The sequence below is a fragment of the Lynx rufus genome, unplaced genomic scaffold (genome assembly GCF_022079265.1).
Source record: "Lynx rufus isolate CCGP_SWC_20201006 ecotype Redwood Valley unplaced genomic scaffold, mLynRuf1.p SCAF_1, whole genome shotgun sequence".
NCBI lineage: Eukaryota > Metazoa > Chordata > Mammalia > Carnivora > Felidae > Lynx > Lynx rufus.
In genome coordinates, this window is record NW_025814823.1 from 12,168,734 (window position 1) to 12,195,352 (window position 26,619).

General features: G+C 45.7%; 1 protein-coding gene across 1 annotated transcript in view; it reads right to left on the reverse strand.

Annotated features, from left to right (window-relative positions):
• Positions 1 to 361: 361 nt before the first annotated feature.
• STARD13 (StAR related lipid transfer domain containing 13) overlaps positions 362 to 26,619 on the reverse strand; it is a 236,067-nt gene continuing 209,809 nt past the window's right edge. The window contains exons 5-14 of the mRNA XM_047078760.1: positions 24,724 to 26,117; positions 23,424 to 23,594; positions 22,137 to 22,296; positions 14,335 to 14,533; positions 9,144 to 9,354; positions 8,203 to 8,317; positions 7,158 to 7,379; positions 5,943 to 6,160; positions 2,292 to 2,468; positions 362 to 1,572 (exon numbers count right to left, since the gene is read on the reverse strand). Of these exons, the coding sequence (XP_046934716.1) occupies positions 1,455 to 1,572; positions 2,292 to 2,468; positions 5,943 to 6,160; positions 7,158 to 7,379; positions 8,203 to 8,317; positions 9,144 to 9,354; positions 14,335 to 14,533; positions 22,137 to 22,296; positions 23,424 to 23,594; positions 24,724 to 26,117 (2,985 nt within the window). The 3' untranslated portion in view covers positions 362 to 1,454. The remainder of the gene's footprint in view (positions 1,573 to 2,291; positions 2,469 to 5,942; positions 6,161 to 7,157; positions 7,380 to 8,202; positions 8,318 to 9,143; positions 9,355 to 14,334; positions 14,534 to 22,136; positions 22,297 to 23,423; positions 23,595 to 24,723; positions 26,118 to 26,619) is intronic.

A 26,619-nucleotide genomic window follows, 5' to 3' on the forward strand; every position in this document is an offset into this window, starting at 1 on the left:
TTACCAAAGGAAATCTCTTCCTGAAGCCAAGCATAATAACTTATCTTTCTCTCTACCGTTGTCGAATTACAATTAACAAAAAAACTCCACAACTTAAATCCATTAGCAATGGGTTAAGGAGAGTCAATCTGCTTAGTCTATACAATAATAAATAAGTTTGGGTCAAACGTGTAGGTAGCTTGACTGGCTAATGAAGAAATATGAAATTAAGAAACCTGTTTATATTTTCTAAGAGTTCTATTTTCGCAGAGTACAGTTTTGGTCTTATCGTTAGTTTAAAACCCTGTCTTTTAAATTGCAAAAGTTTAACGAATTATATCTTAAGAACATCCTCCATGGCAAAATAAGAATTCCCTGAAGCTGTAATGGTCCAGGACTCTCAACTGACCATCGCCTCCCCTGTCTGGTGTCCAGAGTTAAATTCAGTGCAATGTATCGGTAAGAAAATGCCGATTAACCGTGACCAAAAAGGCCACTGGTCATACAGAATGACATTTAGGAACATGATAAAATGTATCTATGAAAACTCGATAAAACACAGAGGCTCCCTTGGGCTTTGACTATGCAAAGGCTATTATATTTGGCTCTAACCAGCAGGGCAATGAAGTTCTTGCAGTCACTTGCCCTGACTCCAGTGGCCCGTGGGCATCTGACATTTCACCAAACTGCATCCGGCTGGGTCCACTGGCTACTGGCAACCTAGCCTTATACTTGGTCATGACTTCTACTCCACTTCTGTGCTTTTAAGAGGAGTGAGTATTCTTTTCCCAGCATTCTCCAGCACTCCAAGCTCAGTTTTTGAAGGATGCAAGCAAACTGACAACACATAACAACTTTCAATGTTGTTTTCCTTTGGTTAGCTAATCTTTGGTTAGACATCGGGGCCGACCGACAGACTACACATTTTCATACCTGGGTGTTAGCAGCAGGACAGTGGGGGGCTGGGCCCAGAGCAACTTGGAAAGAACACGTGAGTGAGGAAGGGACTCACTGAGTCAGATGCATTCCTTTTCAAAAGACGCAATTATATATAAAATTGATACTGTGCATATATACAGTGAAAATAGAGATATACACACATATGTACATATGCTATACATACATTTATTTACAGTTAAGAGTATGCTTCTTAGAAGCCTTTAAATAGCAAATTAGGCAATGCACAAGAAATAATCCATTTAATTTTAAGTAACATAGATAAATGTTCCGATTTTTAAAAATATTATATTAGTAGGGATGTAGCCATCTCCAGGAAGGCTAGGAAAGTTCTTGGCAATTCTTGCCTCTTCAACATTCCGACTTCTCAGTGTTTCCATTTTTAAGCATTAACCACGTCTCTCTCTCTCTCTCTCTCTCTCTCTCTCTCTCTCTCTCGCTTTCTCACGAGCAGACTCTCCCACAAGTGTTTCCGTTCACTTCCTCTTCCCTGAGTTTGATGTCGCACTGGGGAAAACTCAGATTTTAGTTTCTGGACCCTCAGCAATGAGGGGCTGAAAAGAGTTTCTAATCCTGGCAACTTCTGCTGCACACAGATGTCCAAAGCCTTTACTGTACCACTCTGGGGAGTGACCTCTGTGGGGACAAAAATGAGAAAGGAAGTGGGAAAATCTTTCTCCAAACCTCAGCACTTTATCACAGCAGACCGGGCTGTGCTGTGGCCCGCACCTCGGGGCGCATGCCTACAACTCGGGGCTGACGCCTCGAGGGTCTGAGAACCTCACTCTGTCATCAGGTGCCTGGAAAATGCCTTTTTGGCCAAGTATTCAGTCTGTCTCTTCAGGGTTCACTGGGTGCTTCGCAGCAATACCATGTCCCCAGAGAAGATTCAGACTGAATTCTGGAATTCACTGAGAACACTCAGTGTCCACGGACCCAGACCAAGAACCTGTTTGGCATCGTGACTGCCTTGACGGGGTCGGAAGTAAGTTCGTTTCTTCTCAACGCACGGCAACAGGAGGGGGCGGCAAGAGGAGAGCAGGCGCGACAGAAACACACGAGAAGGGGACTCGCGATCGCTGTGCTGCCACCAGGCGTGTGTTCGCCCTGCCTGAGAAGCACACAGAGTGGGAACGGCACTGAAAGTAAAGAAAAGCAAAGGGCTGCAGGAGAACGTCAGAAGCTTGGGAAGGAGGGGGAAAAGGAAAACAGAGAGGGGGAGCGATCACCTACGAAAGCACGCGAACGGCAGCGAAAACACCAAGTAGGGTGAAACGGGGGATCAGGACGACGAACGGCGCCCTGGTGACTCTGGCCCTTGAGTGAGCCTGGCGTCCCCGGGAGGGCACACTTACTTCAGGTCTATCCTGCAGATGTGGGTCAGTCTCGATTTGCCGGAGCCACAAGGTTCTATCAAGTACTGAGAATCCATCACCACGGCCCGCACGCCGCCCATGAGCTGGGCTTCCTCGTGCTCCACGGAGAGGGACACCAGGGTACACGTTCCTTTGGGCAGGTCCGTCTTCCAGGTCCTGTGGCAGAGCACCCAGCACCGCAGGATTAGGGCCGAGAGAGAAAGAAACACCTGGGCGAGGCACTGAGGTTCGCGCCTCTGTTTTCCCGCTCAAATCCCAATCCTGGTTACTTCAACGGATGGTTTCCAGAAGGGTGTGTAAAATCTTTACAGTACAGTTCAAAGCAAGGGTCTCAGCCCTCCGACCCAGAGGCCAGAAATGGTTTTTCAGCTTTCCTTTTATTTTTATTTTACTTTATTGATTAAAAAAAACTATTTAAACCTTTTGTTTTAATGTCTGTTTACTTATTTTAAGAGACAGAGACACAGAGAGCAAGCAGGGGCAGGGCAGAGAGAGAAGAAGACAGAGAATCCCGAGAAGGCTCCGTGCTGTCAGCAAAGAGCCCGACACAGGGCTCAAACCCATGAACTGTGAGATCATGACCTGAGCTGAAATCAAGGGTCGGATGCTCACGTGACTGAGCCACCCAGGAGCCCCAGTCTTGCAGCTTTCCAGTCTGCCTCTGGAACCCCAAATCAAGGCTGTAGAGGTTCCTGGCCATTATTGAACGGTTGGTCTTACGGTTTTAGAATTAGGACTTGCCCATTCAATTCATTCAATAAACATCTCCTGGACACGTGAGAAGCCACTAAGAACACAAAGATACACAGCCAAGGAGGAGAAACAGACATACAGAGCGACGTCCGAAACACCAAAGTGAGTGCAGTGATGAGGCTATGCACGGAGTGATCTGCAATCACGTGGAAAGGAAGGTAGGGCTGACAAGGGAAGGCTTTCCGGAAGTGATGCTCAACTCAGTCTTACAGGAAAAGTGAGCTGGTGTGCTTGGCCTGAAGCAAATTAGACACATGTGGACTGCTAATTCTTTTCAAGTACCTGAGTGGCTCCTAGGCAGAACAAGAAAAAAAACACAGTCGGTTTGACTCCGGCAGGCAGAGATGCGACGGCGTGTGTCAGCTCAGTATAGAGAAGACCTGTCTCACAAAGTACACTCTCCAAAAATGAAACAGGCTGTCTGAGGAGTAGGAAGTTCCCTGTTACGGGAGCCATTCACACAGAGAGGGGGCTACCACTTGGAAAAATGTTGCAGACGGAAATCAGGAACTGTGAGAGAATCTGTGTAACCATCATTTCTATCGTAAGATACAGGTTTCATTATCATAATCCCAGTTATTTACATCACCAATCCCCTCCCTTGCTTGGCCATATCTTCTATAACTTTGTCAGCCCTGTCCTACTATACCAGGAAGAGAAACTACTCTGGGTGCCCAGCAAGACCTTGGGAAGAACAAAGCCCTATAGAAATGCCTAGCAACTTCTCCACGGGTGGGACCCTTCCCTTCACGTGAGATGAAGTGATTAGCAATAAAAACTGGAAGTTGTACAGATTTGTGGGGATAAAATGGAAAAATCCTCAGTAGCTACCACTGGAAGCTCCCGAGGATCTAGGGAAGGAGACAAAGAAGTAAATGTGGTGGTCCTGAATGGAGACCAGCCGCGTACAAGCTGGTCTAGAGAGGGAGACACTCTGAACAGGAAGCATCTCAGCCTTGTGACCTCCTCACCATATTTGTCACCTTCTACCTTCTTGTGTCAGAACCACCTTCTACCTTCTTGCGTGGTTAGTTTTCTCGAGCGTCGAGTTCTTCCTGCCCAGAGCCTCATGATGCAACCACTTTCTCTTTCAAGTTGTGGATTAACTATCGGTGCTGTGAGACTCTGCCCTAACCACTACGTTTAAAATTCAACCCCTTACTATCCTCCTGTCTTCCTTACCGCCCCCACCCCAAGATAAGGAACCTGATCCCCTTACTCATTATTTATCGATCCTCCCTCCCGGATAAAATGCCAACCCCAAGAGAGCAGGACTGCAGTCTCTTGTATTCACGGCATTATCCCCACAGACTCCCCACGGTGCTGGAATGATGTCCTGTACTGAGAAATAGGCTGGTGGAACTGCGGGATGGATGGAAGGACGAGGCTCCGTGCATGGACTCTGGCCCTCAACCTCCTCCAAAGGGAGGGAAGAGGCACGCCATGGCACGGTTCCATCCCAGAAGAACTGGCTGCCATCCCAGAAGAACTATTTGCAAGAGTGAAGATGTGAACTTTAACTTCCACGAGATGACTAATGTCCCAACAACTGTGGGACTAAGCCACCCTTAAAACTGCCCACGTTCTCCACCAGGATCCCAAGGTTGCTAAGATAAACACATATATTTTGGCAAAAATGACCCTTAGAATTCAAGGTCCCAAGGACCAATTCCAAAGGCATAAATAGCCTGTGTGAAAAGTAACCTGTGGTTTGCCATCAAAACTAGTTTCATAAAGTATTTGAAACAGACGTCGGGGAATTTCACTAGTGATTCCTTTTGCACTGCTAATCTATGGGAAGAGACACTGTCTGCCATCAGTTATCAATAAAAAAAAGCATATATTGGTTTAATTACATTTTATTTGGTTTCTTGGTATCCTCAGTCCCTGTCCTTTCTGATTCGATGCTGGCTCCCCAGCCCATGTGCACAGCTATACTCTGCACGTCTCCTACTGCTGGCTGAGCACCCCTTCCAAACCCAGAGGGCAAGGGGCCAGAACTCAAGCCAGAAAGCTATCAGAAGCAACACCTGAACAGAAGACACAAGGCTTGCAGGCCTGTCAGGCCCTGAAATCCTCCTGGATACCCAGCTGTCTGTGCATAGTTGGGCCTAAGGCACAGTTGGGCCTCGGGGTTGTGCCAAGGTTTCCACGCATGGCAATGAGTTATGAATCTCTGAGGTTGCACTGATGGATTTTGAGTTTGCACGTACTTCTGTCTTAAGAGGTACCCACACCAAAGACTTGCTTTTCCAAGGGAGAAAAGGCAAAATCAGGAGAAAAGTCAGAGTCAATTTGCATAACATGGCAGCAAGTCCCACTGGACCAACAGCAGCTTATTCTTGGGACTCTGTTCTGAGGAAATGAGCAGTATTTATGGCCTAATAAACTGTCTGCTCCGTAATGAAAGGGGCCAGAGGAGAGCCCAGCACAGCCGTAAACTGGGTGAAGGAAGCAGGAAGTCGGGCATAAATACAACAAAGTCAGGTGTCGCTGAGGGCAGCGAGCAGAGGCTGCTCGCACCCAGCAGAGGCTGAACTTAGGTGATAGAACTGTGCGAAATGTTTAAATATGCAGCTCTTTTTTTTTTTTTTAAAGTTTATTTTTTTAACGTTTATTTATTTTTGAGACAGAGAGAGACAGAGCATGAACAGGGGAGGGGCAGAGAGAGAGGGAGACACAGAATCTGAAACAGGCTCCAGGCTCTGAGTTGTCAGCACAGAGTCCGATGCGGGGCTCGAACTCATGGACCACGAGATCATGACCTGAGCCGAAGTCGGACGCTTAACCGACTGAGCCACCCAGGCGCCCCTAAATATGCAGCTCTTAATCTGCTTCTGGAAACAAAAACATCTTAAACCCTAGAGTCAGGCTTACCTGAGAACCACGAAGTCCCTGGAAGGATGGGGGGCCATGCTGTTCAGCACGTACTGATAGATTTCTGTTTGCTTGTCCAGAGTTTCCACAACCTTCCACTGCACAAAATCCTCATCCCACAGGTGACGCTCTCTCAGCACACGATTCAGAACCACCGAGGGGGGCGCTTCGACCTCCGCAGAGGCCTTCCATAGCTTCAGCGGATGCCCGTCCCCCACCTTGGGAAAGACACCATCGAAGGCTGAAGGGGCCAACTAGTTCCAAAGAAAACCTACCATACTTCACTGGGCGCTCAAAAAACATCACTGGTTATGTCACTGGGAAGTGATTCTGCATATCTCAGGTTTAAGACGTTAAGATGTTAATCTTTAAGCTTAGAAGAAAAATAACAGTGATCGTACAAATAATCTCCATCAACACACACGGTATTTACTGTGTGCCAGGAAAGATTCTAACCCATTTGATTTTTAAATAGCCCTCCTCCAACAGTGGTAGGATTATGTCCATTATGCAAATGAAAAACCAGGCACAGAGAGGCATGTGACTTGCCCAATGTCACACAGCTAAAGGACAAGGATAAGATTGGTACTCTGTACTCTGATTACAGGCACCAGAGACTGCTTGGTCTCTAGAGTGGATCTTTGACCTGTTTGTGTGTGTGCCAAGCCCCATGGACAGAGTGGCCTTTTTTTTTTTTTTTTTTTTTTTTAATTTAAGAGTGAGAGAGAGAATGCTAGTAGGGGGAAAGGGGCAGGGGGAGAGAAAGAGAGAGAATTTTAAACAGGCTCCACACTCAGTGTCTGCCTAACATGAGGCTTTATCCTAAGACTCTGCGTTCATGACCTGAGCAGAAACCAAGAATTGGACACTCAGAGCCCCTAGGTGCCCCAGAGAGTGGCCATTTTTATTTATTTATTTTTTTAATTTTTTTTTTTAACGTTTATTGATTTTTGAGACAGAGAGAGACAAAGCATGAACGGGGGAGGGTCAGAGACAGAGGGAGACACAGAATCTGAAACAGGTTCCAGGCTGTGAGCTGTCAGCACAGAGCCCGACGCGGGGCTTGAACTCACGGACCATGAGATCACGACCTGAGCTGAAGTCAGACGCTTAACTGACTGAGCCACCTAGGCGCCTGAGAGTGGCCATTTTTAAAGCAAAACAAATCCCTGCTTGTTAGACATGGGGGTAATTTTGTTACAACCCTGAGATTACCTTTTTGAAAGCAAGATCTGTATTGTCTGTGCTGGAGCACGTGACCCAGCCTTTGAACTTCTCCTTGGCTTCTTTCTGGAGCCCCTGGACGAGATGTTCCAGGTACATATGGAAAGTTGCTCCGCTCTCCTCCAGCTGGGACCCCAGGTCTTCTAGAGTCGGAGCGTGGATCTCAGCCTCCACGTATGAGTTATGGGACTGGGCTACCAACTCATGTGGGACCTGAATCAACGGATGCACACAAGAGCAACATACGGAGCTAAAGAAATGCTGAAACTAATAGTTAGAGAAAGCAAAGTAATTTTGTCAAAACCCACAGTGTGGGCAACGGGCCTAGCGCCATGGGGATAGTTTCCCAAGATCAGCGGCAAGGCTGGGGTGGGGGAGTTTCCTAAAGTCAGGAAAAGCAAATATGTTTCTGAGACTACAGTTATTATCCAAAACATTGCAATGACTTCCCATTCATTCTTTCCGTTTTCCTTTTAACGTATTTTTCTTCGGTTTGGCAAAATGTGGGCTCAGGAAACTTAAAGCACATAGACTTAAGAGAAACATCAAATATGAGTCAGAAATAGCTTTACCTTTTTAGCACACTTTTCCCATTTACAGATGCCAATTCCACCACAAAAAGTATGCCAGCAGTCTACTTCAATAACTTCTTAAACACATCTGTGGGTACACTCAGAGCCTGTCACTGATTCTTGGTTCACAGAACCAAGAGGGTTACGCAGATGTTGAACCTAATCAGGTCCAAGTTAACACATCCAACATAACTGGCTGGCTGGCCTTGAAGCTGGCACTGGAGGGCAATGGAACCGTTTTCTTGAAAACCATCATCACGGTAGCCCCAGGTGTCTAACTGTCAGGGCCTCAGTGATACCGAGCTCCTCATGCTTCTTGGGGGCAACGACCAGAGCTGTGTTGTGTACCATTGTCATTATAAAATCAGGAACAAACACATATAAGCCGCAAATGCAGCAACGGTTCCAAGCATCTTCTCTGGCTCCAAGAGCTATGAGGAAGGCTGCTGGAAGCGGTTACTCACCTCAAACAGTCTGTCGCATTCTGTGATCATGTGGGCAAGCCCCTGAGCCGCGGCCAGGTTCTCACTGAGGTCCTTTTGATCTGGCTTCCCGGTGGCATATTTCTTCTGTATGACTCTATAATTGAAGGACAGAGTTGTAAGCGGATCCCAAACCCAAGAGCTTTTCGCAATCCAGAGCTTGTCCCTTTTGTTTTCGGTTCCTGTCCAAGATGCTAATCCAGATCCCAGACTTTCTCATTTCCAAATAAAAACAATGACCACACAGATATTCTGAGTCAGGGGAAGAGTCTGACAGCTCATAATGAAAAACCTTGGAAAAATACAAGGGCAGGAGTAACTGCTGGGGAAGAAATTTATCTATTTTTTCCCAAATTTGAAACCATGCCTTTACAGGCTGCTGTTCTCAGGTCTTAAGTCCTGCTTTTTTCATAAAAGATTGTAAATATGACTTCTTTCCCACCCACACACTACATACACACCAGAACACAATGCCTCAGGCTTTCTGGATGGCAATGGCCATCCTTCAGTACTACTTGGTTTTATATCTGAGCACATGAATTAGCTCACCTTGAAACATTTTCTTTCTTTTTCTTAAAGTTTATTTATTCAGAGAAAGAGAGAGAGAGAACGAGCGGGGGAGGGGAAGAGAGAGAGAGGGAGAGAGAGAATCCCAAGCAGGCTCCATGCTGTGAGCGTAGAGCCCCATGCAGGGCTTGAACTCACAAACTGTGAGGTTGTGACCTGAGCCGAAACCAAGAGTCGGATGCTTAACTGACTCCGCCACCCAGGGGCCCCTCGAAACATTTTCTGATTATAATAAACTAAATGCTGACAAATCCCCAAACTGAAGTACAATACTAGAAGTGTTCTTGGTTTGTTTGTTCGTTTAATGAACTATGGGGAACATCGAAGGATTATGGCTGTTGATGAGAAAAACCCACCTGGGGGAGCTTTCTTTCTTCAGTAAATTAAGATGAAAGAGGGAGGGGGCCAGACACACAGCCAGGTTCATGGGTGTCATCTGATTCTCTTCCACCGAGTTGACCACGTCACTCAGGAAGCACAGCAGCGTCTGCAGGACCTCCCTGCTTTCGTCGGCCAGCAACAGGACGGCCGCCTGCACTGCTTGCAGCCGCTGCTCCTTGGGGACATCTGCAGAAAGGCGGGTGCCGGGTCGTTAGAGGAACAGCCACAGGAGGAGCCAGCTGGGGGCCCGTGAGGAAGCTCCACCTTCCCGGGGTGCAGACCCCCTCAGAGATATGACCGTCACCGACTACCACGGCGACAGCCACTAACAGCACAAAGAAGTAAGTCACCGCTTAGGCCTCACAGCTGCTGAGAGGCAGAGCTGGGACTGGAACCCAAGCAGTCCAGCTCCGGACCCGCTGCCTTAACAAGAAACGCTGTTTGGCAAGGAACGGCCCCGTCCTGGCCTTTCACGGTCTCTGAGCTAGCCACCTGCTCAGCCGTTTGCAAACTGTTTTTCTGCTCTGACTGCAGCTGGCGGCTGGCCGGGGCACGGTCAGCCTGGCCTCCCTCATGTCCACCCTCCCACCAGACAGCTTGGGAAGCACCTCTCAGGAGGCCCAGGGCTCCAGGGCACGTGTTTGGACACCACTGTGTTAGGGGACGGCGGCCTCGCCTTTCCCCACCTCTAGCAGAGGAGCCGGGCCTCGATGCCAGCTTGGCGCAATTAACCACGAGTGGTGGGACGGAGCTGGCTGGCCCTCTCGAATGACTCCTAGAGGCTCGGCTCCTTGAGGGTCAGCCGGACACATCTTCCTTTCTCCTACAAGTCCCCAGGGCTTGGTGCAGAGGGAGTGTGCTGTTGTTTCATGCGGTGACCTAGTGTCACGCATTTCAGAGTTTTGGGGAGTATGGAAGTTGAGGCTGTACTTGGGGAAGAGGATCCACGTTCACTAGGGTGATGGGGAGGGTCTGGCCGTGTCGGGCCACTCTCCTTCGGGGTGGTCCGTGTGGGGTGGAGGTGGTGGGTGCTGGCCCTGCAGGTCCAGAAGGGTGCGGGCCCCAAATAGGTGATGTGAACCGAAAGGGAAAATCCCAGCAAATGGCTGCTAGGCACTACATTATGCTGCCCCCTGGCTGTGTTCATTATTGATCTTTTAGGTCTGACTCAATGCCCTTATACCTCTGACTCTGAAAGACCCGGTCAAGAATTCACTCTGGTTACATGGTCTTTCTTAAAATACCATGTTCTAGAACAGGTGTCTGCAGTGGGGTGTCTGTCCTCTGAAGGGGTGGAGGAAATGCGCTTGTGATAATCCTTGACACGAGAGAAGAAAATATCAGGATTTTCAATGGTGTTTATGTTTTCTCTCATGCTTTAAAAATACTGACTGGGTACGTTTTATAATGTTTGTCATAGTATATCACAGTATATTTCTATTATGAAAAATAAGTATACATGCTCAGATATTTACTAGTAGTGGTAGGGGTACATGATAAAAAACATTGGAACCTGCTGCTTCAGAGGGCCTGTGGTGTGACCTTCATCCCGGGTCTGGATCCTCTCCATCATTGTACATCCCAGGGCCGGGTACCCTCTGGACCCCGGTCACGCAGCAAACCCATATTTCTGGAAAAGCCTGATGTACAGTCAATGTTTTAGAAACCATCTCTACCCCTGCTACGTCCACTGTGTAGTGGCACAAAACAGCCCGGGGTTTAGTAGAAAAGAGCCATTTTGTTCAAATTATAGCAGAACCTTTTTCTTTTTTCTTGCTTGTGCTGAAACAGAAGCAGATGCTTCAGGCTTGTCACTGAAGTGTTATAAATTCAGCTGAGCCATTGAACTGCTTTTAAATATGCTGCTTTGGCTAAGATGTCTAGTGTGTACATTGTTTAACTTCAGATCGCCAATATTCCACAACAAAATTTGTAAGAGTCATCTGTCATGGCTACATGTTGTCTCAACTTTCTCTCTAGTCACTTTTCCCTTTATCTGTCAGAAAGGATCTTCTATTATTTTCTATAAAAATTGTTGTGAAGGTCAACTATTAATCCCTAAATTCAGCATTCATCTTGAATCCTGTCCTCTTTGACCGTTCTGTTACATTCGGCACTCGTGTGGCTCCTGCCTCTTTCTCAGCTCTCGGGAGACTACTCTAGACCTGCATATCTAAATGTTGATAATGGCAACGATGTGGATGGCTATTGGCATCTCAAATTCAATGTCCAGTTGACTCTGAACACCTCTCCTCTCCCTGCTCTCAAACCAGCTCTCCTTCCCCTCTTCCTTTCCATATTCTCCCAGTCACCAAATGTTAGGACTACAGAGTAGTCTCTGATCCCTCCATCTTTCTCCCTCCTGTAGACCAGTGGGTTTCAAATATTTTCATTATCCATCCAAACTCCAATTAATCATTTAATGAAAGTCCAAGAAGTAACATAGCTAAAATTAAAACTGCCCTGGAAAAGGGGAGGAAGAACGGTCCCTCTCTTTGACTCTAGAGTCTATCCACGGAACACTGAATTTCCAGTCTCACTGCTGGAAGTCACAGCAGGTAACCCAGTGCTTCACTTACTGTGTTAGCTCACTCACTAACCCCCGGTTCCTGGACAGTCCAATATCTCTTGTTCACCACTTCCACATTCATGGGTCACAAGAGCAGTTCTGATGGATATTTACCCTTGTGGCAGACACAAACATGGATGCCTATTCAACATCTACTCCCTCTTTCTTCCTCTACAAGAAAACACACTTTCTGTTCAGGTGCGGGCTGCAATATGCTCAGGGAAGGTGGGTCCTTCCTGCGGACTAGGGAATAACCATGCTGGCCTAACTCCCAAATGGTAATCCTTCTCTTTCCAGTGACTGATTGAAGGGAGAAGGTATAAATAATTTCTGGCCTATGGGACCAAGATAAATGCTAGGAACTTTTGTAAATGTATCTCCCTGATAAAAAGAGACATTTGCCCAAGGAGAAGCCCTTCTGCTCTCTTCTTGACTTTGAATGTGATTTGGGGAAGACATGATAATTATAAGTTGTGGTAATCATAATTCTAAGTTGTGACCTTCAGGGGATAACCAAGAGAGGCTGACTTCAAGCCTGGCATCACTGAGCTGTGAAATTAACCGACTCTGGAATTACATAATTCCAGATTTCTTGTCATGTGCGATTGTATGATTTTTTTTTTTTTATTGTTTAAGCTATTTGCTGGATTTCTGGTTCTGTCTTTATAGCCGAGAGCATTCTAACTGGTAACTCCCTCAACAACACCCAAGGGTTGGTTCCTCAATGCTTAACGAATCAAGTATGAACTCTTTGCCCTGATATTCAATGCCCTTTCTTGGTATGGACCCAGTCTAATTTTTCAGTGTCAGTGGTCCTACATCGTACAGTTACCACTCATGCCAGCCAGATGAATACCTTGTAATTCCCTGACACATGCTCATGCTATTTGTATAACTCAACAAGCGTTTCTTCCATAGCCCAACCTTCTGTTGTGGAACCAAGTTCGATTCCTCATCTCAACCTCCTTGGGTTTTCTTTGTAAGCTTACTGTGGAATTTCTCCAATCTTGCTGCACAGCAGTTATTTATGATATGTCTCGTGTCCCTCAGTTGTAAGATCCTTAAGAGCAGAGAGTAGGTCTTACCCATCCATATCATCTGTAGCACTCAGCACAGTGTCCTGTGCATAAGAGGAACTTGGCAAATGTTTGCTCAGCTAAAATAAACCCTGCTTTGATCCAGTTTCTTGCTGGTGAGTCTCAGAAGGGGCCAAAGGGATTTATCTCTTGGAAATCATCTGGCTTTAACCTTAGACTAGTGTCAACCCTAACCTGAGAACTGATTAAATGTAAAGAATCATATATGATAGTTCCAAACCATGAGGGAGGCTTCATGGCAGCTCAATCTCTTATGGCAACAAAATCATAAACTCTCTGTGTTTGGGCTCACACAACATGTACCATTAATTTAACTTAACTTATTCACTTTGACAAAATAATATTTATTTAGTGGGTCATCACTTTATCCTGTTTTTACAAGTGGTATTTACTATAATCCCTTTTGGATTTGCAGTATCGTAGGCTCCTGAAACACATTTAGCCCAGAATTCTCTATAGCAGGGATCTTCTTCAAATTGGATTATTTCCATGTTGAGTCCCAGTTCAGGTATATTTTGCTGAACACTCAAAGTCCACAGCCAAATATATTTTTCCTAAAGTATTGGGACTTGGACCACTAAAATAATTTATAATCATAATATTATTGCATCTAGAAAAGAGTCATGTGTTCATTTCTAATATCCCCCTTTGCTGCTACCTTCAGAAGGATATGCTACCTTCAGAAGAATAAAAAAATTTTTATTCAATGGTTATTTATTTTAATTATTGGGGCTTTGCTGAGAATTGTCAATTTAGCATCACTTAAAAAATTCCAAGTGAAAACATTACTTCCTTGAATTAGGCCTAAGCTTCATTTGGTTTGTTTACTTTTCACCAATTAAAATACATTGTATTAAGATACATTTGCTTCTTATTTCTGGTCATTTGGCTTTGAATTTCATATATCCCAAGGAAATGTTTATTTTAAAAAGATAAAATATATTTTCTAATGCTATTCATTTATTTTGAGAGAGAAAGCATGAGCGGGGAAGGGCAGAGAGGGAGGGAGAGAGAATCCCAAGCAGACTCTATGCTGTCACGGCAGAGCCTGATGCGGAGCCCAAACTCATGAACTGTGAGTTCATGACCTGATTCGAAATCAAGGGTCGGATGATTAGCCCGACTGAGCCACCCAGGCACCTCCAAAATTAAGTAAGTTTATAAAAACATTTATATACCAAATAAATTCCATTGTGTCCCCTTTGCATTTTAAAGTTATTAAAAGTACATTGAAAGTTAGTTTTAGATCTTATGCAAAACCCTACTGAGAAGGAAAACTTTGATGTCAAAAAGGTATTTTCAGACCCGTAAAATATGGCCTGGAGATTTCCATATCAAACTGTGAACAAAGTTTACTTTTGGAAAGAAGTGTAGAATGATAACTTTCATATATTTCTTTATGGATTTATGTATTACTTGTACAACAAGCACTCAGTCTGCAGAATGTTTTCACGTGGATGCGTGTGCATGAGAACAGTGGTCTGCATGGCTTCCACTTACACTGATAGATGTGGAGGAAGGTCTCGCTGAGCTTGTTGGTGAAAAGAGGCTCCGGGAGGTCCCGGAAGAACTGTTTTACCATATCCGCCACATCATAAGCAGATTGGTCCTCATAGCTGACATTCTCAGGGAAGCTCTCGTTCATCTGACGTAATGCATGGATTCGAGATTTCACGCCCGATTTTCGAAAAAGACCCACCTGAAACGAGTCACAGGGACGTGTTAGCGAGGCGGCCCTGGCCCCAGTCATTCTCTTCCTAAAGCAAGCAACCTGGGAGTGATGAGAGGGCGTGGAACCAGGACCAGAATGAGCAGCAATTGCTTCCGAACTGGTAAAACCGTGAATGACGAGTTTCGTTACTTTGGGCAGTAGTTGAACGTTGACTTCCTCTCCCATAAAATAAAGATAAGAATAATGCTCTACCCCACAGGGCGTTCATGGAGACTAAATGAGAAAATGTGCATGACAGTGTTTTGTAACCTGTAGCCTTCTAACACACTAGATGCTATCATGGCATTCACTTATCCAACAAGCAATGATTAAATACCACCCTATCGCAGGCATATTTACAGTTGCTAGGAGCCATTAGTGAGCAGAGCAGACCGGACAAAATTCCCTGCCGTCTGGGGTTGACACTTTAGTGGGGGGTTTTGAAAAAGTTTGGTCAATGGAAGGTTTGGTGGGTCCCAGATAAGCAAGCAGTGCACCTTTGGGGGAGAAGTTCATCGGGAATATGCTCATGAAACAAAATAATACCATAAACATGTATTTTGATTTAAGGGTCTTATTTCTTGTTCTCCTTTGGAACCCCTGTAATCCTCCCTATGTCGGTTTCTCATATGATGCTTGGCACCCATTATTCTACCTGGTTGGTTATTATGTGCATAAGCTGTGGCTCTAGTGAGGATCCCTGGGTGGCATTTTTTTCACTTTAAGGCATTGTCTTATGTAGAGTTTAGATTCCTCTTCTCTTTGACATGTAAATGGAGAAATGGAGCAGTAAGGAACCAAGGAGATAATGCTCCTAATAGGAATGAGTTGAGGTGGAGCAGAGCCCCAGGAGAATGGAGATTCCTGCCAGGGTCGGCAGGTTACACTCTTGGCCCCTCAAGAGGCTCTGCACTCTGGACTTGCCTCTACCCAAGAAATGACTGAATTTCTCTGGGACCCCTGGTTTACAGTGAATTTGCATGTCTGCTATTTTTTTTTTTTAATGTTCATTTATTTATTTTGAGAGAGAGAGAAAGAGAGTGTGTGCTTGCGTGCACGTGAGCAGGGGAGGGGCAGAGAGAGAAGGAGAGAGAAGATCCCAAGGAGGCTCTGTGCTGTCAGCACAAAGTCCAATGGGGGCTGGATGCCACACACCATGAGATCACGACCGGAGCCGAAATCAAGATGCTTAACCGACTGAGCCCCCCAGGTGCCCCAGCAGGTCAGCTATTTTTAAGTGCCTGTAGGGCCCGGAGTTGCTCAAACTCGGTCGTTCATTCAACCCTCAATCTCTACTCTTCTCACTCCTGAAGGGCTCACAGGTTGGCTCACTTCCAAAAAGGTGGGGAGATTTTGAGCGGTCAGACAGGTAAGCAGCCACACACGGTCAGCCATGGCTCCTCCTCCCTGAGCCCGGGGAAACTTTCAGGCCAGGTCAGCGGCTGCTCCGTGTGCCAGGCCAGGCTTGACCCAAGTTCAGGTGTCTGAGGAAAGCTCTCCTGGTTATTGCTCTAAATGGAGAGCTGTCCTAATTCCTTTAAAGCACAGTGACAGCAAGGGGAGAAGTCTGAGCGATGAGAGAATACTCAGGTTTTGTACACGTCAGCGGAATGGATCGCAGAGGACATCATACGCTGCTACGTTTTGTGGCAATAAGAACCGAATCCTTAGTAACACTTTTTTTGCGTTCCCAGGCTTAGCACCCTAATTCCACAGATCAGGAATATTCAGGCATGTTGTCACTGAAAACATTAATTGCTTTCTTTTTTATTTCTTAAAGTTTGGAAAGTCTAGAAAATGCAAAACTTCGCCGCACTTAGACGACTGCTTCAAGAATGCAAAGGACATTTATCATCCTCTGGCGACTGCTCCAAACTTCATCAAAGCGCATGAGAAGAAAGCACGTACTGTCGAAAGAGAAATTCAAGGTGTCAGATGAACGATTACTAAAGTGAGGTCCATCCTCAGCCTGGTTACATTCTCGACTTCTCTAGTTCTGGAAGGAGGCCCAGGACGGTGCCACGGGGCTGTGCTCCACGGGAGTTCTCAGAATCGAAGTGCCTGGAGGGTGAATTGTGAAGTATGACTCACAAACATTTATCCTCCTGTGAGTTGGTATTATTCCGCCTGAGAATTCCTGTTATTTTCTTAGCAGCAGAGGACTATTGATTGGAATCTATCAAGAATAGAGCAGATAGGCGTTTGTGGGTAAATTATGGCATCCCGAGTCTTGCTGGCTTCATCTCTGGGTGAGGACCGACGTGCATGTACAAACACATCCCAGCAATGTTTTCCTCGTATTGTTCCGTTTCCAAGTTTCTTTCTAGTTTCAGCAAATATTGTTATTTTAATTATTTTAGACGTGTCTGGAGCTCTCCAGCTGCGGGCTCTCAGCTGCTTGTTCTGACTTAGATCTCACAGGATGTCCAGAGGGCAGTCAGGTATTTATTTGTTCTGCCTCAAATTCTGACAATAACCTTCCCGTCCCACCCTTATCTTCCAGGGATGTGGGAAATATCTGTGGGATCTGTGGATTTTTGTTGGAAGCACAGAAGGAAATTTCTTTCCTAAACTTAATAAGGAAAAGGTGGTCTGAACTCAGACCAGATTCCAGATGTAGTAGCTCAGGATGGCAGAAGGGAAAGGCAGAAAGAAACCCCTGTCTTCAACCTTAGCCCTACGCTGATGAAAAAACTAACCTTGGAGCCACCCTACTTCCTGACTTCTTGTTACAGGAGCTCGTGAATTTCCTATTGGGTGCGCCATTTTGGGACTGTCTTCTTCTGTTCCTTGCAGTGGAAAATTCCCAGGACACAGTGACTAGAAGATTCTTCTGATGGTGTAGAGACCCTGAGAATAAGGAGAAGTCCACCTACCTTCATTAAGCAACCATGGCGGCTGGTGTGAGTGACTGGCAATAATCATTTCTTTGAAAAGTTTTCAAAGGAGTGATGAAATTTGCACTTCTGGTGAAAAAAAAATTTTTTTTTTTTTTTCCCGAGTGAAACCAGAGAACCGAAGAAACCATGTTAAAGCTGTCGCTTCTAAGGGCAGCCTTGTCATCGCTGTGGATGGGAGGCTGCCCCAGATCCCTCAGCTTCATTATGAGGAAGACCCAAAGAGTGTGAAATGTCTTTCATTTGCCTCTGCGCCTGTCACTGCTGGTAGTCACACAGGGCCCCATGCTTGGTTTCATTCTCTGCTGTCACCGTCTTGAAATTCTTAATAAGTTATGAACAAAGAAGCTCAAGTTTTCATTTCGCACGAGGCCTTGCAGGCTCCACAGCAGGTCCCGTTCTCGTGTGCCGCTAAAGCACGGCTCCAACACCCTCTCCAAGACGGGAAGACTAGTGGTCAGCAATGCAGAGTTCATTTCACAAGCATCTTGCATGTGATCTCTCCTTTCACAAGTAAAAGGGTGAGTGGCGAGTGTTCCCTTGGTCCTGTTTTACTTTCCTCTCTTTTGTCTTCCACCTAAAATCCCAGCTGTGAAAAAGCAGACTCAAAGTATAACCTAGAGAGGCCCCAGAGCATCATTTATGTCATCTGAGGTAGACAGCAGGACCATGATGAACAGGCAGCGCGTACAGGGCACCTGCACTGAGTAGGAAGTGTCTTCCCAGAATAATTGGGCTTCTAAAACTTACTGTTCCATTAGAATGAGAGGTCGGGCATGAGTGCTGCATTAGAATTCAAATTTCATCTAAATAACATTAAATCTCCTACTTGGCATCCTTTTTATGCTAATCCATTCAATACTTAATGATGTTTATCAGGACTTCCATTTCCTCCTCTTCAGAAATGTGCTCAGCTAATGAAGAAAGGTTGGTTTTATGCAGAAAGTGAAAGGTTCCTAAGTACAGGGTGTGGGGGTGCGGGGGGGGGGGGAGGGAGGAGGGGCGGGTTCTGATTCTGAGCACTGCAGGCTTTGCCTCTCCTCTCCCTGCGGTGGCTTCACATTCATCAGGATGGGCATAACCTGTGCTTCTGTGCGCCACTGATTTAGGGCAGAAATAAAAGCTCAGCCAACAAAGCAAGGCTCCTCTCGCACACTGCTATGTCTGAATACAAATGGTTCATAATTGAAGGCTGAACTTCCTTATTTCATCTACGGCCAGCTGCATGGGTGAAAATGGATACACTGTGTTTCATCATCTATAAACTGTTCTGCACTTGGGAGCGTAGGAGGGGAAATGTTGGCAATGTTTCAGGGCCCCGGGGGGCTGCGCTCAACCGTTGGTGATGAATGCTTATGTTTGAGGTGAATGCTTAGCATGAGGAAAAGGGGTCTAGCTCATGGTAGGAAGCCTCCTTCCCCGGGGTCCAGGGCAAAGCCTTGGGAGAGTCTTGGATGGTGGTTCAAGGGAACCATGTGAAGGGAGGCAGCACAGAAGCCAGTTAGAGAAAGGATGTTCTGGATGCTCTGGTTTCCTATGACTCAGGGGCTGAGATCTCAAGATCCTGTGCAGACCTAAAACTTTTCGGTTCTAAGGAGGTGCTACTGGTGAAGAAGGAACAGTCTAGAGTGATGCATGTTCCTCCCTCTTACTCTTGTCCCCTCTTTCTTTACTGATTCATTCACTTTTATGTGCTTTTGTTTGCTCTTAGAGTCTCTAGAATAGTCTTCCTTTTAAGCCTGGTTTTAATTTTCCATGTGTTTGTCTGGTTTTCCCTTGTGCCCTTGTTATTGCCACCTTCCTTCTTCACCGGGACCAGAGTGGGGGGGGGGGGGTCTCTGTGTGCTTTCCACACTCTGTGATGGTGAAGGGGAGGGACTTACAAGGTGGGGAGCCCTGCAGGTGTGGAGGGCTTCATGAAGTCCTAACTGGCTCTGGGGAAAGTCCCGTTGACATTTTATGGATTCTTACTTTTGACTGATACAAGAGAGGGTTGCCTCATTCATTTTGGTTACATTTATAATCGGTATTTATGTCCTCGAAATCAGTCTTTTGCCCACAATCGTTTGCCAGCACACTGTTTTCTCAGTAAGGCATCCTTCCAGATTGAAAACACAGTTAGAGGCTTGATATGGAGACCGGGAATAAGCCAGTGAGCCAGGATCGAGGAGATTTTGGTGCCCACCATCCTTCTCTCGATTTGTATGACTTTTCCTTCAGATAGGAGACTAGACCAAGTAACAGTGGTCTTACTGATGCCATCCATGATTCAGAATCTACAGGGGTCCTGAGTGGTTTCCAGTCTACACTAAAGGAGTGAGTAGAACAGTGGTAGTGTAATTTATTTACTCCCATCCAACTTTGCTCAAGAAAGAATTCAAGGTGACCTATAATGATCTCTAAAATGTATAAGATACAATTAAATTAAAGATAAAAGATAAGAAAATTTGAGAAAAAGGAACATAAAGATGAAAAGGGCAGCCAGAAATGAGGTGGACGTACAAAATTCATGCCAAATATTTACATATTTTTACTACAGGCAGAATATACATTTGGCTCCGATCATTCTAGCAGCTAATATAGAGAGGAAAAAATACCCAGTTGTTTTTAATATTAAAAAAGCTAAACAAACAGACTCATCATCCAAAAGAAACACAATGCTTTCAGGTGTTGGGGCCAGAAAAAGATTCTTCCATTATCACAGAAAGGCTATCACCTCATGTAATAACCAACATCATCAACAAACAAAGGGTATGATGCACAAAGGGTACGATGCATTCATCAATGAGTTGTTTAGGGCTATTTCTCAAAGTGTCCCTTGATGCTGGAGATGGCATCACCCTAGATCCACTGGGACAAGCAATTCTAACAGGTGACAGCAGAGTGGAGTTTTTAAAAACCTGGACTCTGGAGTTGGCTTTTCAAGCGAGTGTTGGCTCCACCATTGCCACCTGGGGGACAACCCCACCCAGGGTGGAGATGGCATTAAATGAGGCAGTGAATGTAAAACACTCAGTATGATGCCGAGAACATGCTGGGCATCAAGAAATGTTACTATTATTGAGCCAACTGCATAGATGGATTGCATTTGCTTTAGGTATTCCTGAACAAACACTGTTTTCCCTTGATAGAGCTTTCGCTGAGAAGCATTCACTGGCCATGCATTAGAATATCTAGAACAAAATATTTTTTGTTCTTGGGAAAAGGCAGAGCCAAAAGCTCTAAGGAAATAAGCCAAGAGGAGGGACACGTCTCGTAAACCCTTAGGAAAACTGAGAAGCTTGGAAAAACAGGTGTCTGAAAAAAAGGTTACCCTCCACAAAACACAATCTTGGGTTTTGTGATATTCATAGATGATCCACCTTTGATTGGTGTGCAGTTTTGGTAAAAGCTCTAAAATTAAAAAAAAAATAATAATAATGCTTAAGTAACTGGATTCATTGGTTTGCTCTATTCAGATGTTATTCACAAGTCAGTTAATGCTGGGGCATCTGCTGAGCACCACAGTTATAGAAAAGTGGTCTGTTCCCTTCTTTCTGAGAAATAACAGGGAAGCTACTAAAGCCATTTCTCAAAACACAATAGTCCTCACCATGACAGTAACAGCAGCCACTCCTGCCCTCCACTATGCCATCGAAATAAATGGAAGAAATGTGTACTTGTATATTCTCTAAATTAGGAGTGGGGAGGCAAAAAGCGGATCATGCATCATATGAAGAAGTTACTCCTATTCTATTAGCTCCATTGAAAAGTGGTATCTGATTCATCAAGAGACCATCCTGATTCTGACTGTGATCTCAGTTTTGGGGTAGATACAAGCATAAGTAGCCAGGATCTGTGAGTTCATGTAGCTCAGCTCATTCTTATTCACTGAGGCCAAGGCCAAGGGTAAATCATTAAAAGGTGCAAATAATCCTAGGTGGGCATGGATTATTCACATGGTATTAAAGGGTATGATGCACAAAAGCCACTGTAGAAGACTTACCTGAAGATACCCCCACTACTCCAGAGTGTAATTTATCAAGTGGGAATATGGCTCTTTTGGGGGGCAGGATATTTAAGAAACTAATGGGTATTAGTTTGGAGGAGCAATGAGTTGGCCTAGTAAATTACAGACTGGAATGCACTCTGGGTCCAATCATAGGCCACCATTATGGTGGTTCCCAAACAGTCCTGGAGACAGAAATCGATCTCTGAATATTTTATTTAGCATTTTAATCAATTCTACAGGATGAGGGGATATTTGACTTAGCTGACATCATTTTCAACATTTACTTGCACATTTAAAAAGATATACATTAATTCATCTTTGGTTTAAGTTTTCCTGGTCATGGTGCTGAAAGAATGATGAAAAGGGATGAAACCATGCCGTGAAAACAGTGGCAGCAGTGGGCCAATAATTAAAAGGAAATGCAGTGTAAAGCATAACTCCCAGTTTCTGGGGAATGTAAATTTGCCAGCACAGGTAGAAGCTATTAATATGAATTTTCACTCAGGACCTCATTCAAGTTGCCAGTGAGGAAATACCTTCAAATAGCTTGATAAGGATGTAACCTGGTCAAATTCAATGCTGACATATAAAGATCACAGTGCCTTTTCTTTTTGGTGAGGCACGTCTTATCTGATACTGGAGGGATCGGACTTGGTCCGGCATTCCATAAATGCACGCCTGTGTTTGGGATGTCCAACCATACCTGATCGAGGCAGTTGCTACGCAGGTATCTGAGTGCTTGCTGAATACTCTGAGGCAGGGGCTGTCCCGTTCTCTGCACATGAACTATGAGGGGAACACCAAAGACAGTCTTGTCTTTGTAATCAGGAACTTTCATCCTCTTCATGAACTTTGGAACTGACCTAGAATTCACAGAAACCAGGTCACGCGAGCCTCTTGGGGCAGCCTGTGGGGAGAGGCTGTGAAAGCAAGCAAGAGGGAAGCCAAGCTTTTGTTGGAACAACCAACAGACACAGGGGGAATTCAACATCTCTCCCTTAATGAATCACATTACATGGAAATACTGTGTGTGCCCCTTGCCTATGTTAGATGTCTAACTATTAAACAGCATGATTCATGTTAGCGGGATGGATTTATGGCTCTGTTTTCAAGTCAAGTGGACAACCTTCCAGTTTAATCGTGAATGACACTTACTGTCCCCAGTAAGACAGAAGAAATTTAAAAACTATGAGAAGAAGAAATTTAGTTGGGTTTGGAGGAGAAAGGAGGGGAGAGATGATGAAGCACTTCTTGGCTACGTTCTTACTTTTCTAGAACCGGTCGAACTTTTTAAAGGAAATTTTAATACAAGCATATATTGATTTGACTCTGCAATTTATAACTCCCTAAAATATTTTTATAAAGGCACTTTCGATTCTTCTCTATACATAATATATAACATAAGACGATTAATGACGTATTTTATATTTTTTCAAATCCATCAACTCATCTAAAATAGGGACTTACTTAAGGTTTCAACACACGCTTTTGTCAATTCCTTACTATAAAGGTTTACTGCATATTCTTGTTCTTATTTGCCAGTGTGGTAAACGCAGCAATGTAGTTGAAGAATCAAATGCTCTTTGAATGAATCAACGCTCTAAGTGTTGAGCTCTGCCCTGCTCCAGAAGGTACGAGTGACAGCTGTTTCTTTGCAAGCTGCCAGAATTATTTTATGGCCAGTTTATTTTTAATTCCTCTGTTCACTATTAATCACCATTTGCTGGTCTTTGTTTCCTTCTTGGAGCCTGACTGCTTTCCCTGGAAACTAACAAGAGAGCTACAGATAAAGCAATGCTTCCTGCAGGCGACATCACGTCCCCGCTGCGGCAGCACAGAAGGCAGACAGTAAGGCAGAGCTCCGGCATGCTTTCCAGGAGATCGGAACGAATGGCTTCTTCAGAAATCAGAACTTAAATACTGAAGCTTTGGCAACTGTGTACTTAGCTCTCGAACAAACGATCCCCTCCTAAGTGACCACACTACGCACCACGTCCAGCCGTGTTTATTGGACAGGGAGTACTTCTCCATGATGGCCGTGAGGCGAAGTAGCGAGAAACGCTGGAGCAGGTTCAGCTGGCCGGCTGTCTGGTTGCTGATGTGGGGTGCCGTGGACGGCTGAGGCTGGTGCGAGAGCTGGAAACTATTCCATCGGAGTCGCCTTTACCGGAAAGACGGTCAGAGAAGCCAGTCACAAAGTGGATATGTCATTGGAAAACACAGGATGTTACTAACTTTTAAGTAGCTAATCAAAATAGTTTTCGAGCCAAGAAAATCACAAAGCAAATGGAACAGGAGGTGCCAATGTACAGAATGAACATAAGAAACTTTTTTTTTTTTCAAGTCTGATAATGGAAAAGGTCATTCTCTGTTTTGTTGGGAGGTTTTAAATAAGTGACATAATACATTTTATTTGTTTGTTTATTCCTAAATTTGCTCCCAAAGTGTTGAAAGCGGCTGAGACGGTGTATGTGTAAGTGTGTGTGGAGGGAGAGAGAGATGCAGAGAGCTTGAGACAGAAAGTGAGATGTGGAATGTTCCGGAACTGTAGAACATTTCACACTGCCGTCCTGTCTGCATTCTAACTCTCCTTTGCTGTTGAGATGGAACCTGAAGGTGGCAGGCACAGATGAAGACACACTCCTGAAGTGACAACACATTAGGGAACCACAAGACACATGTCTGTCTCAACAAGAGCCCAGCGGCAGGTACAGTATTACTGTTTCTACTGCTTTAAGCTCTTCTGGGTCCCTTTTTCAACGGTGCTTCTGAAATGCTCTTTGTAAAACAGCTTTAATGTACCCTGTAATGGGCATTTTTTAAAGCCAAAATAAACTTGTGAAGTATGCACCCTTGCGTCTCAGAAATTTCTCATAGGATTAAAAAAAAAAAACAAACTTAAAATTTGAGGTGGAGCTGTTTAATTAATACTGCAGCAAGGACACGGGAAGTACTTGGGGCTCCCTTACCAGTGATCCCTGATGGTGCCTAGCATAATGCTTTCAATGTATACTCACTAATATATATATATATATATATATATATATATATATATATATATTTAGTAAAACTGAGATCGAATTAAAGGATAAACACTCAGAGAAATGAATGTGAGTTGACACGGATTCAATCCCCATAATATTTGTCACAAAAGATATACTTGTGTTCGAATAGCCTAATCCCGTGTATCACCTCAAACAGGGTCAGGCATTTAGTATGTGCTCTTTAAACATTTCTTAAACAAAGACACCATGATTATTACGAGATGGATCGAAAATCATGCCACCAACCTGTTTGGCCTGGTCAGAGAGGCCCCTACACCAGAATCCCTCCTTTCCCTGACCCCAGTGGCCTCCGACTCATTAAGAGATGCTCTGTCCACATCGCTGGGTGTTGTCCGACCTTCGGAGACTGAGTTGCCTTCGAAATCTAAGGTGATCTGATTAGGCGATGGGAAGGGGCATAATCCAGATTCTCCAACCAGTGCGTCGTGTGTTTGCAGCTCAGGCAAGACGTTCTTTGACCAGTCATCCACTACCTCCTGGAGCCCATTGACGTGGTGCAAGATGTCATCTAAATGAGGGAAGAGGTCATCTTTCTCCAAGTCCAAAAGGTCTCCCGTGCTGGCGTACAAATGGGAGCCCGGGACGTTGTCGTAGATACTGACTCTACTTGCTCTGTGGCAGGACGCCATGAGTCTGGGCTCCCCGGCACCAGGGCCCTGCTGTCTGCCCAGGGAGATGCTACCGGTCCTCCAGTTAACCCCATTGCTACCGTCTGTGGGCGAGAGGCTCTCAATAGAGAGTGCCTTGGGGAACGTTCCTGGTTTGTGATCCTTGGGAATATGCACTACCAAGTTCTCCTGGGAATGGAACTCGTGTGCGTGGTTCTGGTCGCCTGTGTCCCGCAGTGCCGTCCCGGCCAGCACGTCCAGGTCTTCCAAGTACATGCCCCCGCGCTTGTTGGCCTCCTGGCTTTTCCGTTCCTTGGGGCCGGGCGTGCTCACCCCGCTACCGCTGTTTAACGACTGGCTGCTTTCCCCGCTCCATTTGCCGGAGCTCAGGAGCCCTCTGGTGCAGGCAGCGGGGGGCGAGCTCTGGAGATCCCCGTTCGGGATGGGGACGCACTGCATGGCCTTGAAGGCCTCTGGCTCCTGTTGCAGCACGGGCCCGCTGATCACCAAGCCCCCGGTCCGCCCCGGCCCCTTGTGCCTTCCATGCGCTCCCTTCCCTCGGAGTGTCTCCATACGTTTCAAAAATGATTTGGCTCTGGTCCTGGTGGGTTTCTCATTCTTTGGGTGGAGGGGGTAGCTGAGAACGTCTCTGGGGGACTGTGGGAGGCTGCCGCTGACGAACGTGGCGTCCAGCATGACTGGGCTGTCGGGGCAGGACTGGCCGGGGCAGTCGAACGGCTCGCGGCCCGCGCTGTGGCTGCCCGGCTGGCCGCGACCGTCACTCCCTCCGCTGCTCTCACTGTGAATGGAGCAGACCTCGGGCTCGCTCAGGTCTGTGAGGACACTTTCACTGCTGGTGGTGTTCCTCATCCTAATGTCTCCCGATGACCCATTCCTGTCTCCTCCGGGGAACAGTGTGTGCAGGTCGTCCACGCGAGACCACCGGCGGCTGGTTCTTTGGAAAGTCCATTTGTTGCTGATGCAGAGATCTTCCTCATCTGAGTCGTCACCCTGAAAAACATTACAGATGACGCTCGCTTCCAGGAAGCATGGATGTAGTGGGAAACCGGGTGAGCACAGAGGCACGGTACTCCCCCTCTTTTCCCTTCCTTCCACGCGTGCCCTCTGGCTGTCCCACGGTCCTTCCACCATCTTTCGTTGTCCCCCACACCCTCCTCCTCCCTTGTGCCTACTGGATCTCTTCTCAACCTGCTGAGCTTTCTTCCTTTTAATTTTCATAGAGGTTCTGAGTCCTTCCTTCCTCTCTGAGAAGTTTTCCTTGACTGATTACGAAGAGGTGTAATTACCATCTGACTAGACATCTAAATATAAAACACCTGCAGCTCTCTTTTTCAGAAACTTAATCCTGCCATCAAAGGCACCGACTTCTTTCCTGAAACCTCTTCACTGAGCCCCAGGACCATAGTTCCAGCTTCCCTCCTCTTTTTTTTTTAATTTTTAAAAATGTTTTTATTTTTGAGAGAGAGAGAGAAGGGGGGGGGGGGAGAGAGAG